The 16,727-nt window shown below is 39.7% G+C and overlaps 1 protein-coding gene across 4 annotated transcripts in view; it reads right to left on the bottom strand.

Annotated features, from left to right (window-relative positions):
* NR3C2 (nuclear receptor subfamily 3 group C member 2) overlaps window positions 1-16,727 on the bottom strand; it is a 374,118-nt gene that overhangs the window by 68,123 nt on the left and 289,268 nt on the right. For 2 of the 4 annotated variants that reach the window (XM_025385314.1, XM_025385313.1), the window contains exons 5-6: window positions 9,835-10,185; window positions 7,292-7,436 (exon numbers count right to left, since the gene is read on the bottom strand). In XM_025385314.1, coding sequence (XP_025241099.1) covers window positions 7,292-7,436; window positions 9,835-10,185 — 496 coding nt within the window. The remainder of the gene's footprint in view (window positions 1-7,291; window positions 7,437-9,834; window positions 10,186-16,727) is intronic. The other 2 variants (XM_025385317.1, XM_025385315.1) reach the window with 1 other exon arrangement.

Here is a 16,727-nt window from a genome sequence, read left to right on the forward strand (position 1 = left end):
ATGCGCATGAAGAGGCAAAATGGCGGAGTTCAGCTGGTATGACCTTCTAGGAATTCTGGACTGGTAAGGGAGGAACACCTCAAGTGAGCATGCATAGAACGCCAGTAAACACATTGCGCATGCTCCCTCCGAAATGCTGGCAGGCCACCCCGCATGCGGACAGCTCACCCCAAGGGAAGAATCAGGGGAGAAGGGACGCAATCTCCCAGAAAGCATGCCAACGTATATGACCCCAAGTCAAAGATCAAACTGCACACTTGATCTCCCAAGTCACATGCTTCACCCTCTTCCAAGGTTACTTTACTTCCTTTCATTCCTGCTCAAAGCTTTTTAATAAACTTTCACTCCTGCTGTGTAACATTCGCCTCAGTCTCTCCTTCTGCCCCTCAGTCAAATTCTTTCTTCTGAGGAGGCAAGAATTAAGGTTGCTGCAGGCCCAGACAGATTCCCCGCTGGGAACAGTGGGGCCACGGTGAGGCCGGCAGTACGTGTGCCACCTGCAGGGGGCGCTGCTTTCATGGTCAGGCCGTGGGCTGCAGGCCTTGGCCCTCTAGCTGCTGGTGCGAGGTCTGGTTTTTCATAGGGTCCAACGGAAAAATAAGGCATGGAAGGAAGACTTGTTTCCTTCTTTTGAACTTCATTCCCTCATACTTACCCAGAAATTAAAAAAACAATGGAAATCTCAGGAGTAGGTTTCTCAGTGGAAGGAAAAGGGGTATATGGGGCAGTGGGAGGTGGAAGAAGGAGAGAGAAGGGGAGAAGGAAGGAGGGAAGTAACAGAAGGGAAAGGAAAGGAAGGAGCAGGGAGAAGTGAGAAGAAAAGGGAGGAGGGTCAGACACTGGAAGCTGCAGAAATCACACAACAGTTTCCCAGTGAGCCAAGGAGAAGTAAGAAATCCTAACTTGAAAGAAGGAGAAGGGGAAGTGGGCTGGGGAGAGAGAAGGAAGAACAAAACCAGCCACTGAAGGAGGAGCTGATCAGGTTCGTCCTACATCCCTGACTCCTCTCATCAGAACTCCTGTCCCCCAACTATCGCTGGCCCTAACCCTGCTGGAGTGAGGGTCCAGGCACAGAAGTCACCTCCAGTGGCTCAGGAAGATCCACCACTCCCTGTGGGAAGGGACGCTGGGGCTCGCCATACCTCTGACCCCCTCCTGGCCTCCATGAGGATCCTCTGATCCCAGCCTCCACCACGGTGGGACAGACTTTGGAACACACAACCCATTTGGAAGCCAGGCCTCGTGGAGCTTCAGAATGTTAGGTACAGAGGGACCTCATTGGCAATGTAATGCTGGCAGGATGGCCCGGGGAGAACCCTCACTGAGGACAACTGGACTATGCCAGCACGCTAACCCAGCGACGGGGGACACAAAGAAACAGGTAGCACCCCATGAAAACATGAGAAGAAGTAGCCGATGGCAACTGAGTTGTGTACTCATCTAATGGAGCTGCCCTCACACAACTAGTGCTTCCGATGCAGGATGGTGTGGGTGGAAGTCACCTTCCTCCCGGAGAGGCACGTGAAGTGCCACTAAGACTTCAACCCTCTCTCACTCTCGCCAACAGTCTGTGAACCAAAACAATCCAAAGTTCAGATGCTGAGGACAGTAAAAGATCATCAAAAACATTTTTTACTGGGCTACTACTTGAGGTAGTATAAGCAAGTCTTTAATATATGTTTAATTTTAAAATATCAGCCAAGATGTAAAAGAGTAATACTGAACCTTCATTTCAGAACTTATAAAAAAAATGGAAAAAAAAAAGTCATTACAGGCTTCAGTGGGAGTTTTAATATGTGTAGTGAATTGATAAGAAATTTGAATACTTGCAGCGATCTGTAGCAATATATGATAAGCTATTTCAAGGTAAAATTGAATAATTAATCATTTAATACATATTTGAAAAGTTTTGAGTTTATAATAAGAAAAGTTCTATGTTAATTTAAAGTATTAACTAATATCTTCACCCCAATGTTTAATAAAAAATTAGAAAGAATGTTTCCTTTATTATTCCCTATTTCCCACCTTTCCTCCATCTCCAGTGATGCTAATACCAGAGAAAAAGATCTTTGGGAACTTTCAGATCTGTGTCACAGCTGAAGGTAAACCCAAAGTTTTGTTCCTCTGTTTTAAATATTGCAATGCCTCTGTTCAGGAAGGCCATGCATCCCACTTCATCATAAACTTCATCCTCATAATTAGAAATGTAAACTTAGGAAGCCCCTTTCAGACTGATTAATAGATTGTTTGGTTCATTTGTTCAATAATTCATTTATTCAGCAAATATTTATGGAGTACCTATGATTCAGGCACAATGCCAGCTGCTAGAGATTCAAAAATGATTAAGACAGAGTGTGTGACTTCAATGAGGTGTGCCAGTGAAATAAGGCAGAGATACACGCACTTAAGAGCTGGCAACACCAGGTGGGAGGTGGTGTAAACAGCCAAGGGTTGGTGGGGGAGCAAGCAAGGACCACATCGGTGTACTCTGCCCTCAAGTGAGCTGCATCACTACTGCTTTACACAAAATGCCAGACTGCTGCCTTTGCCGTTGTGGAAGGGTACGAAAGCACAGGTAATGACTCAGGGAAAGCGTAGAACATGTTCAGAAGATATGAATGTATAAGGCATTGGCAGGCAATGCATGAGGCATGCTTTGAGTTTTCTAGGTCACATCTCACTGGGATCACAAAAACATAAAAAACATGATAGGGTAGTCGCATCTCCTTTCTTAAAGTCATCTCTTTCCTTGCGATCCATGTCACGACATTCCTCTTTTAACTACTACTTCCAAAATGAGTTCAAAATTTTTAACTTTAGCCAGGACACCTCTTTAGTTTCTGACCTGTAGAAATAACTGCCTATGTAATGTCTTCTTGGATAATTTTTCAAAGGCAAGTCAATCTTACCCTTAAAATTGGTCCCAGGCTCTCCCTTCCCCTGCCCTTCCAAACCTGAGTCTTCTTCCCTTATTCCCCATCCCAGTGAGGGGCACCAAATCTTTCCTGGCACTTATGGCAGAGGCTTGGAAGTCTTCCTAGACAGCTAATTCTTCCCCCACTCCAGTCCTTGCCAATATCCAACCACTAGCAATTCTTGTTGATTTCACCTTACACTATCACCTGAATTCCCATCACAAGATCTGGTTTCCCAAGATCTGCTCTGACTCACTTCTAACCCATTTTCCATTCTGCATTCAGAGGGATCTTTTCAGGAAGCAAATCTGGAAATGCCACCCCATCACTTAGAATAATTCAATGGCTGTTCCACTGCTCTTAAAATAAAGAGCCAAGTCTCTGATGTGGCCTCTGAAACCCACAGGACCTGGCCTTAGGCTCCCCTCCAGCCACACGGTCTTGCTCTCAGTTCATTGAAGGCCCATGTTCCTTCCTGTCACTTGGCCTTTGCACATGCTGGTCTCTCAGGCTAGATCAACTTTCCTCCTCATATACTTCCTTCACCTGGGGAACATCAGTTTAATCATTCCCAGGGAAGACTTTCCTGACTAGATCAATCTCTCCAATTAACTGCTCTCAGAGCACTTTTCCTTTCAATACTTATCGCAATTATATTTTACTTACAAAACTCAGTATTTCTGTCTCTCTACATCAGTCATACATCAGTAGACTGTATGTTCTATGAGAGAGGGATTTTTTTCTCTCACTATTCTAAAACTACTGCTTAGAATACTGACAACAGTTAATAAATATTCCTGGAATAAATGCAAGATGAAGCATGTATACATATGCATTCGGGCATGCTCTGTAACTTACTGATTTCCCTAAAAGATACAGGGTCTATCATGGTACCCAGTGACGGAGCTGCCACATCGAGCTCTCTTTTTGATGCAATGTGACCAAAAGGCTTTATATAATTTCCAATTGTTTCCCCAGAGTAGTATCCACCCTAGCCCCTTGAAAAACACAGCTTTGCTCTGTTCTTTCTAGTTGATAGAAAGAAACCCTACAGAAGTCTGGGTTGGGTTGAGGTCAAAAGTTTTAAGAACAGAGAGCAAAACGTCCATTCTAATGGAATTACATCAATAACACTTAACTACTTTTAATATTAGAAAGCATTTATCTTTTATTGTTTCCATTTTATCTGTATCAATATTCTCTAGAATAGACAAATACACAAAGCTTATATGACCTTTTCTTTTTTTTTTTTTTGTTTCTTATTTATTTCCAAACCCCTTTAAGTACATTATTCCCAGTCTGCAAATATAAGGTGCTTTCCCCTAAGTTCCATTTATGAAAAAACATTCTTACAATTCTGTAATTGTTTGGAGCCCTTTATATTCAGATATTTATAAACAATTAAAAAGTAATAAGTGACACCCAAGAAAAGGCAACAAAAGAAGAGATTTTGACTTCACTGCACTTATGAATGTTTGTGCATCAAAGGACACTTTCAACAGAGTAAAAAGGCAAGTCACAGGTTGAGAGACATATTTACAAATCATGCCTCTGATAAGGGTTTAATATCCATAATACATAAAGAACTCCTACAACTCAAGTACAAAAAGACATATAATCCAATTAAAAAATGGGTAAAGAACTTACATGAACAGTTCTACAGAGAAGATATACAAATGGCCCATAAGCATATGAAAACATGTCCAACATCATTAGCTATTAGGGAAATGCAAATTAAAACTACAGTGAGATACCACGTCATGCCTGCTGGGATGGCTAGTTAATAAAAAGAAAAAAGTGCTGGCAAGGATGTGGAGAAATTAGAACACTTGCACATTGCTGGTGGGAATGCAAAATGGTGCAACTGCTGTGGAAAAAGAGTGTGGTGTCTCCTTAAAAAGTTAAACACAGAGGTACCATATGCCCAGGGATTCCAATTCTAGGTACTGAAATAACTGAAAGCAGCATCTCAAAGATATATTTGTATACCCATATTCAGTGCAACGTTATTCATAACAGTCAAAGGTGGAAACAACTAAACTGCCCATTAACAGATGATTGGATAAAATATTTGCTGTAGTCATGTTCTATAAAGTCACAGCAGCAAACACTGAATTAGCAAATGTACAACTATCCCTCCTATAGGGGAAGTCTGGGGTAATGGTCCTTACAACCTCTGGTCACATTTCATCAACTGATCTATACCTAATTTTGTTTCATGTGTATTTCTGTTTAAAGACATCTTACTTAACATATATTCCTGGTTTGTTAACATTGAACTACAGCCTGCAGAACCATAACTTATGCTTCAGTAATGATTATCTGACACACCTATTTTCTCTGTGAGGCACATCATAGTTTTCTTGAGCTGAAGAACACTAGCTAGCCCTTCAGCACTACATCTAGCAGCCAGCCATCTTAAACGGTGAAATCACCAAAAGGCATAAAAATGCAAAACATGTGGCACTACATAGACTGTGAAAAGGATGAGTGTACAGCATGAAAGCTGAAACAAGATGGTGGAGTGGCCGCTTGTGTGAGCTCAGCTGCAATGTGCTCTCTTGGCAACTCAAATTCCTTGTTGCTCTCCATTTGTCTGTGAATGACCATGAAAATCCTGTGAGTATTGACTTTGAGATTATAAATAAATGCATTCAGTAAGCAAATATGCAACTACAGAATCCATTAATGAGGACTGACTTGATATACCTATGATGGAATATTATTTTGCCATAAAAAGGAATATAATTCTGATACATACTAAATATGGATGAACATTAAAAACATTAGGCTAAGCGAAATGAGCTAAGCACAAAAGGACAAATATTATATGATTCCACTTACATTAAATATACAGAATAGGCAAATTCATAGACTAGAGGCTACCAGAGGTTTATGGGAGGGGATAATGGGGACTGATTGTTGAATGGGTTTAGAGTTTGTTTGGGATGATGAAAAAGTATTGGATACGGATAGTGGTGATGGTTGCACAACAATGTGAATGTAATTAATGCTACTGAGTTGTATGCTTAAAAATGAAAAATTTTATGTTATATGCATTTTATGACAAAAATTAATATATGTATTAATAAGATTAAATGGGTTGTTTTAATCTTCTGCTAAAATCAAATGCTGAAACACCGATGGCACTAATAGAGATTCCTATTTACCCACATGTCCTTTTAAAAGAAGAACCCTCTTTAATATGTTTTTCCTTCTGGTTTATAGAACACATTTTAAAATGGGCTTACTATTCAATAATATCAGTTGATTATTGAGGAATACAAGTTAATTAAATTGTGCATGTCAGTTGTTTGGCTTTACTTCGTGCTTTTGGTGAAAACTGATGCAGTACTAGAATTATTCTTTTTGATAAATTGCCAAAAGAAGGCCACCTCGAGAACCAACAACTGATGTTTCTAATTTATGTTTGGAATAAAATTGTCTTTGCAGTATATCACATGTGGGCAAACTGGTCCTCTTAGGTAAATTACTACTGGTACTATTGCGGTATGTTGGCATTATCTGTCTCTACTTTTCATCTTTTGCATTACTTTTCTTGCTTTTATCACCAACCTATTTCTCATCTGCCTCCCCTACTGAAACCCCTGTTTTCCTATCGCTAGAGAGAGCCATCTGTTAGACTATGGCTGTAGTTACTATCATAATTCAAATATTCCCTTTTAAGTATTTCTTGACCCAACAATTACAAAGAAGCACTGCTAGATATAAACATAAATAAAATGTGCTAATGAGGAATGCAAACAGTATTAAAACGTAAACTTAAAATAGGAAGGAATTTGTGGCCAAAGAAAAACCGATTACAATTCTTTCAGTCTTTAAAATGCATCATAAAACTAAAAATGTTTCGCTACAGAATAACAGTTTGGCTTCTTTTATGATGGCAAAGAAGGGTAATTACGATTGTCATGAAAACACATTGAGCAGCTGTATACTGTTAACAAAAGAACCATTATATGATGCTCGTAAAAGCTGGCACTTTATACATTCACATTTCCTAGAAATTAGATCGTCTTCCCAATTGGAGTCGATACCAAAAGAGACTGTTTTCTATTAATTGTGGCTTTGTACCAGTCAATTTTCAGAGCCAACTGGCTCATCTTTCTTTTGGGATATATCCCACATATTATTATGTGGAATTTATATATACTGATTTATATATACTCAGAAATGTACAGTATAATGTTGCAAAGAGTAATTTTTAAGTTCCTAGAGATCTGTAAATTTTTAACGTTAAAAAATGCCAGTTTCAGTAGATTCTTTCACCAACGTATACCTGTTTAGAAATTATTGAAAGAAAGCATAACGAATAACTCTGCAGTTTATTTTATGAAGGCTAATTAATAGGTACTTACTCATTAAAGACTAGGTCTGGTGCAAAATAGAGAAATTGGCTGTTCGTATGTTTGTACGATCTCCAGCTCAAGGCAAATGATGATAGACACATCCAAGAATACTGGATTAGGGTAATTTGGTCCTCAAGAGGCAAGTTTTTAAATCCTGAAGAACAAAACAATTAATCACAGAAATACACTTAGCATTTAAGTACATTCCAGGAAGATGCTTCTTAAGTCAGCCCCGAACAGCCACCTTTCTTTCACTTTTCTCTTCCCTAATAGACTCAGATCAATTCAACAGTCATTTACAGAGCTCCTACCACAGGCCCAGTCCTGTTCCACATTTCACTTTAAATTCATCCTAAATTCCAGATGAGGGTAAACCGCCAGGGCAAACTAAAATTGCAAAGTTCAGTGAGTTTCAGTATTTCAGTATGGATGACAGCCTAAAACCCTTGGTTAGATTGAGAGAATTTGTATTAACCTGCAAAACTTGCTTTGTCCCACCCACAATTAGTAACACTAAAATAAAGAGTAATCTAATAACTGTCAACCCCTGTGTGTCTGCAATAATGGTGGGAGATTTCATTCTTCATGAATTTGTGGTGCTTAAAAAATGAGCATGTGGTGCCTCCTATGGTCCAGGTTAATATCAGACTTTGATAAAGTTCTATGGTAGAACATGTTTCCTTGGCACCTGTCCTCCTTGCCTGACAGACTCAAGCTCTTCTTTTGTTCTTTTATATATTTATTTTTTAAGATGCAGTCTCACTCTGTCGCCCAGGCTGGAGTGCAGTGGCATGATATTGGCTCACTGCAACCCGGGTTTCAAGCGATTCTCCTGCCTCAGGCTCACAAGTAGCTGGGGTTACAGGTGCCTGCCAGGACGCCCAACTAAATTTTGTATATATATATATTTTTTTGAGATGGAGTCTCGCTCTGCCACCCAGGCTGGAGTGCAGTGGCACGACCTTGGCTCATTGCAAGCTCCGCCTCCCAGGTTCACGCCATTCTCCTGCCTCAGCCTCCCGAGTAGTATTTTTAGTAGAGATGGGTTTTCATGATGGTGGCAAGGCTGGTCTTGAATTCCTGACCTCAAGTGATCTGCCTGCCTCGGCCTCCCAAAGTGCTGGGATGACAGGCATGGGCCATTGTACCGGGCCTTCTTTTGTTGTTTTATTACTGCCCTGTCTCCAGGGGCATCACGTTATTTTTCTGCCTGTGGAGTTGCACTGGGTAAGCTCCTCTTCAAAGAATCAGTCAGTGGAGCTTTCCCCAACTGTTACAGCTGCTGTCTGACCACAGGTAATCTAAGAAACTGCTTTAGATTAATAAACTGGGACAATGGAATGGCAATTTCTAAGTGATGTTTCCGTAGATTTAGAGGGGCCTTATCAATTAAATCTCATGAAACAAAAAAAATGACTAAAATAGGAATTCCAGGGATAATTTAAAGGGTGCTAGGGGCAAGGTGATTTTTTTTCAGACAGAAGAGTCATTCCAGGTCTCTGACAACTTACTTGCTAGGCCTTGGCTTACTTGGTCTATGCTTAGATTAACATTAGTTATGAGCTGCTAATAATGTGCTCACCTTGTGATTTCATGAACAGAATGTATTTTATCTTATTAATATTTTTGTATGACATTTTCCATTTTGATCAACATAAGAAGTGCATATGTCATTTTTTTTTAATTTTTAATTTTTATCTTATTTTTGAGGTAGAGTCTCACTCTGTTGCCCAGGCTGGAGTGCAGTGGTGGGATCTCGGTTCACTCACTGCAGCCTCTGCCGCCTGGGTTCAAGCGATTCTCCTGCCTCAGCCTCCTGAGTAGCTGGGATTACAGGCACCTGCCACCACGCAGGGCTAAATTTTTTATTTTTAGTAGAAACGGAGTTTCACTATCTTGGCCAGGCTGGTCTTGAACTCCTGACCTCGTGACCTTGAACTCCTGCCTCAGTGAGCCACCTACCTTTGCCTTTCAAAGTGCTGGGATTACAGGCATGAGCCACTGCTCCCAGCTGTATCTGTCATTTCAACAATAAAATCCTTAATCCTGCATTCTCAGAAGAAATGTGCACATTAACCATATTTTTCCTATATACTTGATCAATTTGCTATCAATTACAAAACTCTGATATCAGGATTTCATAGAAAGCTAACTCCTGCCGGGCGCGGTGGCTCACGCTTGTAATCCCAGCACTTTGGGAGGCCAAGGCAGGTGGATCACCTGAGGTCGGGAGTTCAAGACCAGCCTGACCAACATGGAGAAACCCCGTCTCTACTAAAAATACAAAATTAGCCGGGGTGGTGGCACATGCCTGTAATCCCAGCTACTCGGGAGGCTGAGGCAGGAGAATCGCTTGAACCCGGGAGGCGGAGGTTGCGGTGAGCCGAGATAGCGCCATTGCACTCCAGCCTGGGCAAAAAGAGCGAAACTCTGTCTCAAAAAAAAAAAAAAAAAAAAAAGCTAACTCCTACTGCATGCTTGGAGATGGCGAAGTCAGTTGCCCAGACTTGTTAAGTTCAGGATGCAGCACATGAAAGGAGAGGCAATCCTACCTGGAAGTACCTTTGCCCACTTCACGACTTGGATCATCTGTTTGCCTGCTAAGCGGTTGAGCGTGGAGAGCAGATTTTCGGCCGTATCTGGTTTTGAGCTGTCATAGCCTGCATACACAATTTCGGGTTCAATGTTTTCAAGGACCATAACGGGGGAAGGTGTGAGTGCTCGTGAGATGGTGGAGAGCTGAGGAACCAGTGCTGTGTTGACGGAGGGTTCTTTTGCAGGAGCGATGTACGTTGTCCCTTCCTCTGGGCTTTGCGGGGGTGGGGGTGGGGGTGGGGGCTGCTGCTGCTGTGGCTGCTCCTCGTGAATCCCTTTTAACTTTCCCAACTTCTTTGACTTTCGTGCTATAAGAAACCGTAAATGATAAGGCCTAATTAAAATTATGTTTGAAATATACTGACTCACATTGCTTAAAGCACAGTTTTCCTCTAAATAGGTCTTGTTATGTCAATGGGAACATGATCGTTTATTCCACTAAGAGAAAACGTATAAAGCCCAATTATTATTACTTACTATGGGTATTAGGATAACAAATTCCTTCCTTCTTTCATTCATTTTACAAGTCTTCACTGCCTGTCTCCTGTAAGAGACTGCATAAGCGGCATACGAACCCAGCTAATATGTTCAGTATAACCAAGCCTCACCCTGTCCTCAACAAGTGTTCAGCCTAGTGGGGGAGGAGTTAAGAAATGTACCACCACTGTACTGCAGTGCAGGTAGAGATCGGAACTATGATAAAAACGAAAATGGCTAAAATTTACTGAATGCTTAACTAACACCAGGCACTGTTCTAAATGTTTTATATAAATTAACCAATTTAATACTTTAATGAGTAGATCTATTATGATTCTCATTGTAGAATAAGGAAACAGAGACCAGAAAGTTTAAGAAATATAAGATCACATATGTTGTATATCTGAAAGAGAGTTTAAAGGAAGGGTAAATTACTTCATATGCGAATATGATGGAGGTGGTGGGGGATGTGGGAAAGTTGGGAGGTAGATGGGTAGATGGATAGATAATTGGGAAGATGGATGAATGAGAGAACGGGTTAAAAAAAAAAAGTTCCGAAGCACCAAACTGAGCTTAGGTATGTGAGAATTACTTATATTACAAATGTAACATTTTAATTTATTTAAAAATTCTTGAAGAAAACAGACACGTTCTACTTAATCCTAACAGTCATGAGAACTTACAGGACACAAATTTAACATAGAATAGGACTATGTTATACCAATTAACTTGATTTAAAAATAGAGTAATTTGTGTTTACAATCATAGCCACTAATATCACATTCATCACAGAAAATCTTACAATTCAGATAAAAGATAAGCCATCAAACAACAAAAGCTATATTAAATATTGGAACCAGGCTTAAAAGATGAATAAGACAAACTACTGTCTTTAAGAAGTTTAATATTAACAAAAATTTTAAACTTCAATAATTATAGACTGTCTCTTTAATAAAAGATTTGAGGCACAGACATCTGATTTTTAGAACTGTTTATCAAGGAAAAGCAGATGTATCATATTCACGTATGTTAATGGAAGATGCTGCCCAGGCACTAGTAACAGGCACTAGTAACCCAGATACTTCCGATGAATGGATGAGTGGGCAAATGAAAAATACTCAGCAAAGTGCCTCAAAAACTAGACAAAACAGAAAAGGATCAAGCACCCAGGTAATCTAAAAACACAGTCAACTGATGACTCTATCAGAGCTTAAGAAAATATTCAATAGCATTAATCTGTCTTTTGGGCAATTAGATAAACTCTCCTTTAAGTCTCAACTGATTCATCTGAAAAATGGGCATGACCAAGTTTCCCTCTCTTATCTCTCAGAGAACTAAATGGGTATGACAAATAAAAACATGTTGGAAATTATTATTAACATCTGAAATAATATGTCAATGTCACTTCCATTCTTCCCCCATAATTTTGTAAGCATTAAAAATATTCCAGCATATTAAAATGTTCTCATCCTTTATAGGACCACATCTGATGATAACCATAATTTAATTGACTAGTAACAGCCAAGGGTGATATTTTCAAATTTTATTGAAAGTGATATTTGCTTGCAAATTAATGATAAAATTCATATTGCTTTAGGCTTTCAGTCTACAATGCTGTGCTTATTCTCACGGCTGATTTAAGGTCAATGATAGGAAATATCGCGAAGAATACTTAATATATTCTCCAGCACTTACACACAAGGCTGTGGTCTGTAGCATAAACCTAGGGAGCGGATTATCGGCATCACATTTAGCATTTCAGGTACATTTAAATTTATACTGTGATTTTGTGAACATATGTAGGACACTTGAAATTGAGTAATAATCCATATTTACTCCAAGAGTTCAAGGTAATAAATATCTCCAGTGTATCTTTGGCCATGTGTATCTATCCAATATATTTTCTGAAAGGACCAAAAATATGGTTACTTAATTAATTGTATTTATATCAAAATAATGTTTCTAAAATGCTTGAATATTTTATACTGTTATAATACATTTAAGCTCTTCAAAGTGGGTAATAATGTCTTATGTATCCCTATGACATCATATCACTTCCCATGATGCTTATGGGTATCCAATAAAAATGTTTGTTGAATAAATTTACCTTATTTTCAAATTTTAATAAACGTTAACAAACTATTACACATATTAAGTATTAGTTTACTTCCCTGTGGGAAATGTGGGCAAGCTTCTGAGATTTTATGATAAAATTTCTGAATTGTTAATTACTATTCCTTTTCAAAATTTCTGCTGTGTAATGACCCATTTGTGGAATTATTACTCTTAAAATACCGTATCTAAAATAAGCTAAATATATTTAGCATTTCACGTTCCAAGCACAGTTCAAAAGAGCTTTAACTTGTTTTCAGCATTCCAATGCTCACCATGACCCAATGAGAGGCACTATTTTCATTTTTCAGGTGAAAAAACTAAAACACAGAGATTAAATACTTTTTCATATTGCAGAGCTAGTAAATACCAGGGTGAGATTTGAATCCAGCTATGGCTCAGAGTTCACGCTCCTAACCTCCATGCTACATGCAGTCTCTTCCAAACCTTTTCTCTTTATCTAATTTGTTTAATTTTTATACTTTAAGATTAGCTAGCATAAGTTTCAAATCCAAGTGTATAATTAAGATGTTTGCTAATTACACAGGAACACTGTTGGCTGAAGATACTTAAGGAACATGTTTCTATTATCCAAAAGCATCATTGAGCATGTATTTGGGAACTTAACCACTGTTTAGCACCTTACTAAATCAATATTGACTTAATGGCCATTGTGCTTTGTGATCTCATGTTCCTAGGTGGCCAGACCCAAACACCATTTTCTCCACTGCCAGCAACAGTAGCTGTGTGTGTGTGTCTGTGTGTGTGCATGTGCAGTATACATTAATGTGACTGTAAATGTCTCCCAGTCCCAATTAAACTCACATAAAAGAGGAGTTTCACTTGTTCTACCTGAATGTTATAATAACTAGCATGTGCTTAGTTGCTGCCCTCAGGTACCTAGTCCTTAATTACTAGTAACATTTTGGCAGCCTGTCTTTCCTGGCACTGCTGGGAGACAACTCCTTAGATTCTCGTGAATTGTTCCCTGAGGAACTGGCATTGCAGAGGCCCTGCTTCCTATCCTGACCAACCTGCAAAAGAGCAGGCAGAGCACATCTTGGTGGGAACTCTATTAAAGCTGAAAGATTTCTAATGAGATCTCAACATTCACAAGAGCTTTGAAACATGACATGGCAAGATTTCCTCTTTTGCTTTGCTCCACCTCCTGAGGCTGGTATAACCTGCCACATACCCTTTTGATAAGCCACCATTGTGGCCAAATGATGGCTGGCTAGGACTTTCACCATGTAAAGATTCTTTAGTCTTAGAAATGGTCATCAGGACAACTTTCCCCCTCTGGGGTATAGTAAAAGAGTGATATATAGTAGAATATGGAATCTTGTTCAATGACAGTATTTCATTAGAAAAAAATAAAGTGAGAATTCTGTCATTGCAGAAATGCTTCATGCCATGTCTCAAAATTTTAGGTCTTGGCAGTAAACATTAGAGAGGCTATATTGAGGTTATATTAAAATACATATTTTTCTGTTCATAGGCCAAATGTAATTACTGCCCACGAAACAGTAACAGTATTCTCCCCCCTTGCCCCTACCACCCACTATCCTCTTTAACAGACCATTTCTCCCATCACCCTCATACATGGGGGCACGAATTTCAGCCCAATAACCCTAATTGTGCTTTCCTGTCTTCCTTATCTCTGTATCTGCATGACTTCTCTTTGCTTTTCTACTGCCAGAGGAGGAGTACTCTCAAAGATAGGGGGCAACTAAGTAATCTGGCCATGAAACCAAAGGAAGCAATGTCATCCTTCTACAGGCTTAACAGCTAATTTGCACTAATAGGGAAAAGATCATCTAAATCAATCCCAATGCAATAAACACCAGTAGAACTGGGTCCTAGGGCAATAAAAAGCTTGTCAGTTGATTATAAGGAAGTAGCATTTCAATTGTTTATAAATACTCTTAGAGTGGTTAAGAAAGTTGAATACAAGTTGTTTTTTTAAAAGTGTCTCCAAATATTCTCAGATTAATCTATGTAATTTAACAAGTTAACATACATTATTGATTTTGTTGACATAGAAAACATGCACAGACATAGAAAACATGAGGCAAACACAAACTCAACCTTTGATCACTTTAAAAGATATTCCAAATGAGTGGGTATCCATATATTACACTTTTTTTTTTCTTTGAGATGGAGTCTCACTCTGTCGCCCAGGCTGGAGTGCAGTGGCACTGTATTGGTTCACTGCAACCTCTGTCTCCTGGGTTCAAGCAATTCTCCTGCCTCAGCCTCCCGAGTAGATGGGATTACAGGTGCCCACCACCACACCCGGTCTTTGGCCAGGCTGGTCTCAAACTCCTGACCTCAGGTGATCAGCCCACCTCAGTCTCATATATAACATTTTAATGTGTGTGTAAAGCTATCCACAGATATGTGCATCTGTATCTATAATAAATATAACTTTGTCGCAATTGTTATATAATAAGTTTATTACTTAGCAAATAACTAATATCCACCCATTGTATAAGAAGTAACCAGTTTGTGAGCAATGTAATGCTGACTAACAAGATCTGAGCCCTGATAAGAGATTACAATCTTAGGGAAGTTGAATTGATACATAATAAAGTAATTAGGTTTATAAAACTGGATATGATAAGTTTTGGGTCATTGGCGTTTACAATATATTTGGAGAGAAAGACAATGGCAGAGAGAAGTTGTTTTCTCTCTCCATGGGATGGGCTCACACTATCCTGTCCCCTCTGTAGTAATTTCCACCAAGCCCTGGTTTGCTTTTGGTGTGAGGCAGACTACACTGAAGGTCTATGAGGACCAGGACACTTTGCTGTATGGGGATCCACCTGGAGTCAAGTGCCATTGACTCACCTAAGAGGATACTCCCTTAGGTCAGAAGCCAGAACTGGGCAGAGGGGCTCAAGGGAATCTGAGGGAGTCAGAATAGGGGTTCTCTGATTTTACGGAGACAATAACAAGTTTCTGGAAGATGATTCCCTATGACAGAAATATGATACCCTCCCTATTGGAGACAGACAGGAAGTCAGATAGGGACAAAGCTGGGAAGATGTTTCCAAGGTTCTTCTGGGCTAGACAGACGGTGAGCATGATTACTTTTATGGTATTTGTATTTTCTGTAGCTATATTCTTTTTGCTCCTCTAATGTGTACATTTTTCATCCCCCCTCCCCTTTTTAATGCCAATCAAACTCAGGAATGTGTGCACACAGAAGGGGTTTTCAAGGTGAGACAACATGTTGAGGTCTGGCCAGGCTGGGGACCTCATTAGATCAAGCAAGAACCTCAGGGGGAGAGGAAACTCAGAACATCAGAGAAATAGCTTCTGGTAATCATCTCTGGGCAATGGAGAAAGCTTTTGAAGCTTTCTTGTGCTCAAGGCCTGACTGGTTTTGAATGAAAACAAGACAGACCACCGCTGGACTGTGTGGCATGGGGCTGAGGCTGCCCTGTAATTCTGAAGTGCCCTCCGGCACCTCTTAGGAAGAACTGCAGCAGTGGTGAGGCAGAGGTGGCTGGTGCCTCCCTGCCAGGGTGGATTGATTACGCATGACAACTCCTACTTGGGCCCTGTCACTGTTGTGCTGATATAGACCTTGAGGAGTATCAGAAGGGAGTAACAAAATGACAAATCCTCTACCCACAAAGCTCTGAATAAAACATGCTTCTGAAAGAAAAAAAGGTGAAAAGACTGTGGTTGACTTATTCCAGAGTAGAGGATAAGGTCTATGAGAAGCCCAATAACAGTTTCAAAAACTTAAAGAGACATTGGCTAAATCACGTGGCGCATTTACTTTCTATTTCCACTGAGGTCAAGATAAGATATGAAGGGTTTAAAGGGCAGAAGAAGGGATTTAGATTAGACATTAGGAGAATTTCCTCCCAGCATTCTGGAATGTGTTATGGAGAAAGCTTGGAATGTACTACTAGCAAGAACATGTACTATTCTTTTCTAAAAATTCTAAGATAATAGGTAGACAGGCATCCTGCTTGCCTGAGGGCAGTTCTGCCCTAACGTAGAAGAAAGTGATTAAATGAGTTATTGAGATCTGGTGGCCCTACAATGCAAGTAAGTAAGACCCTCTGATGTACATTCCAGACTTACATTTGTCTGAAAGAAATCTCTCTGGTTCATACTTTTCTGAAAAACAGAAATAAATCCCTTATATTTATATGTGTGGTAAAAGATAATTTCAGAAATATGTTTCCAAAATATGCACGAAGGGCAAAGACTGTGATCTCAGAATGCCTGCTTGAGAGAATGT

The sequence above is a fragment of the Theropithecus gelada genome, chromosome 5 (assembly GCF_003255815.1).
Source record: "Theropithecus gelada isolate Dixy chromosome 5, Tgel_1.0, whole genome shotgun sequence".
In the NCBI taxonomy this organism is placed as follows: Eukaryota; Metazoa; Chordata; class Mammalia; order Primates; family Cercopithecidae; genus Theropithecus; species Theropithecus gelada.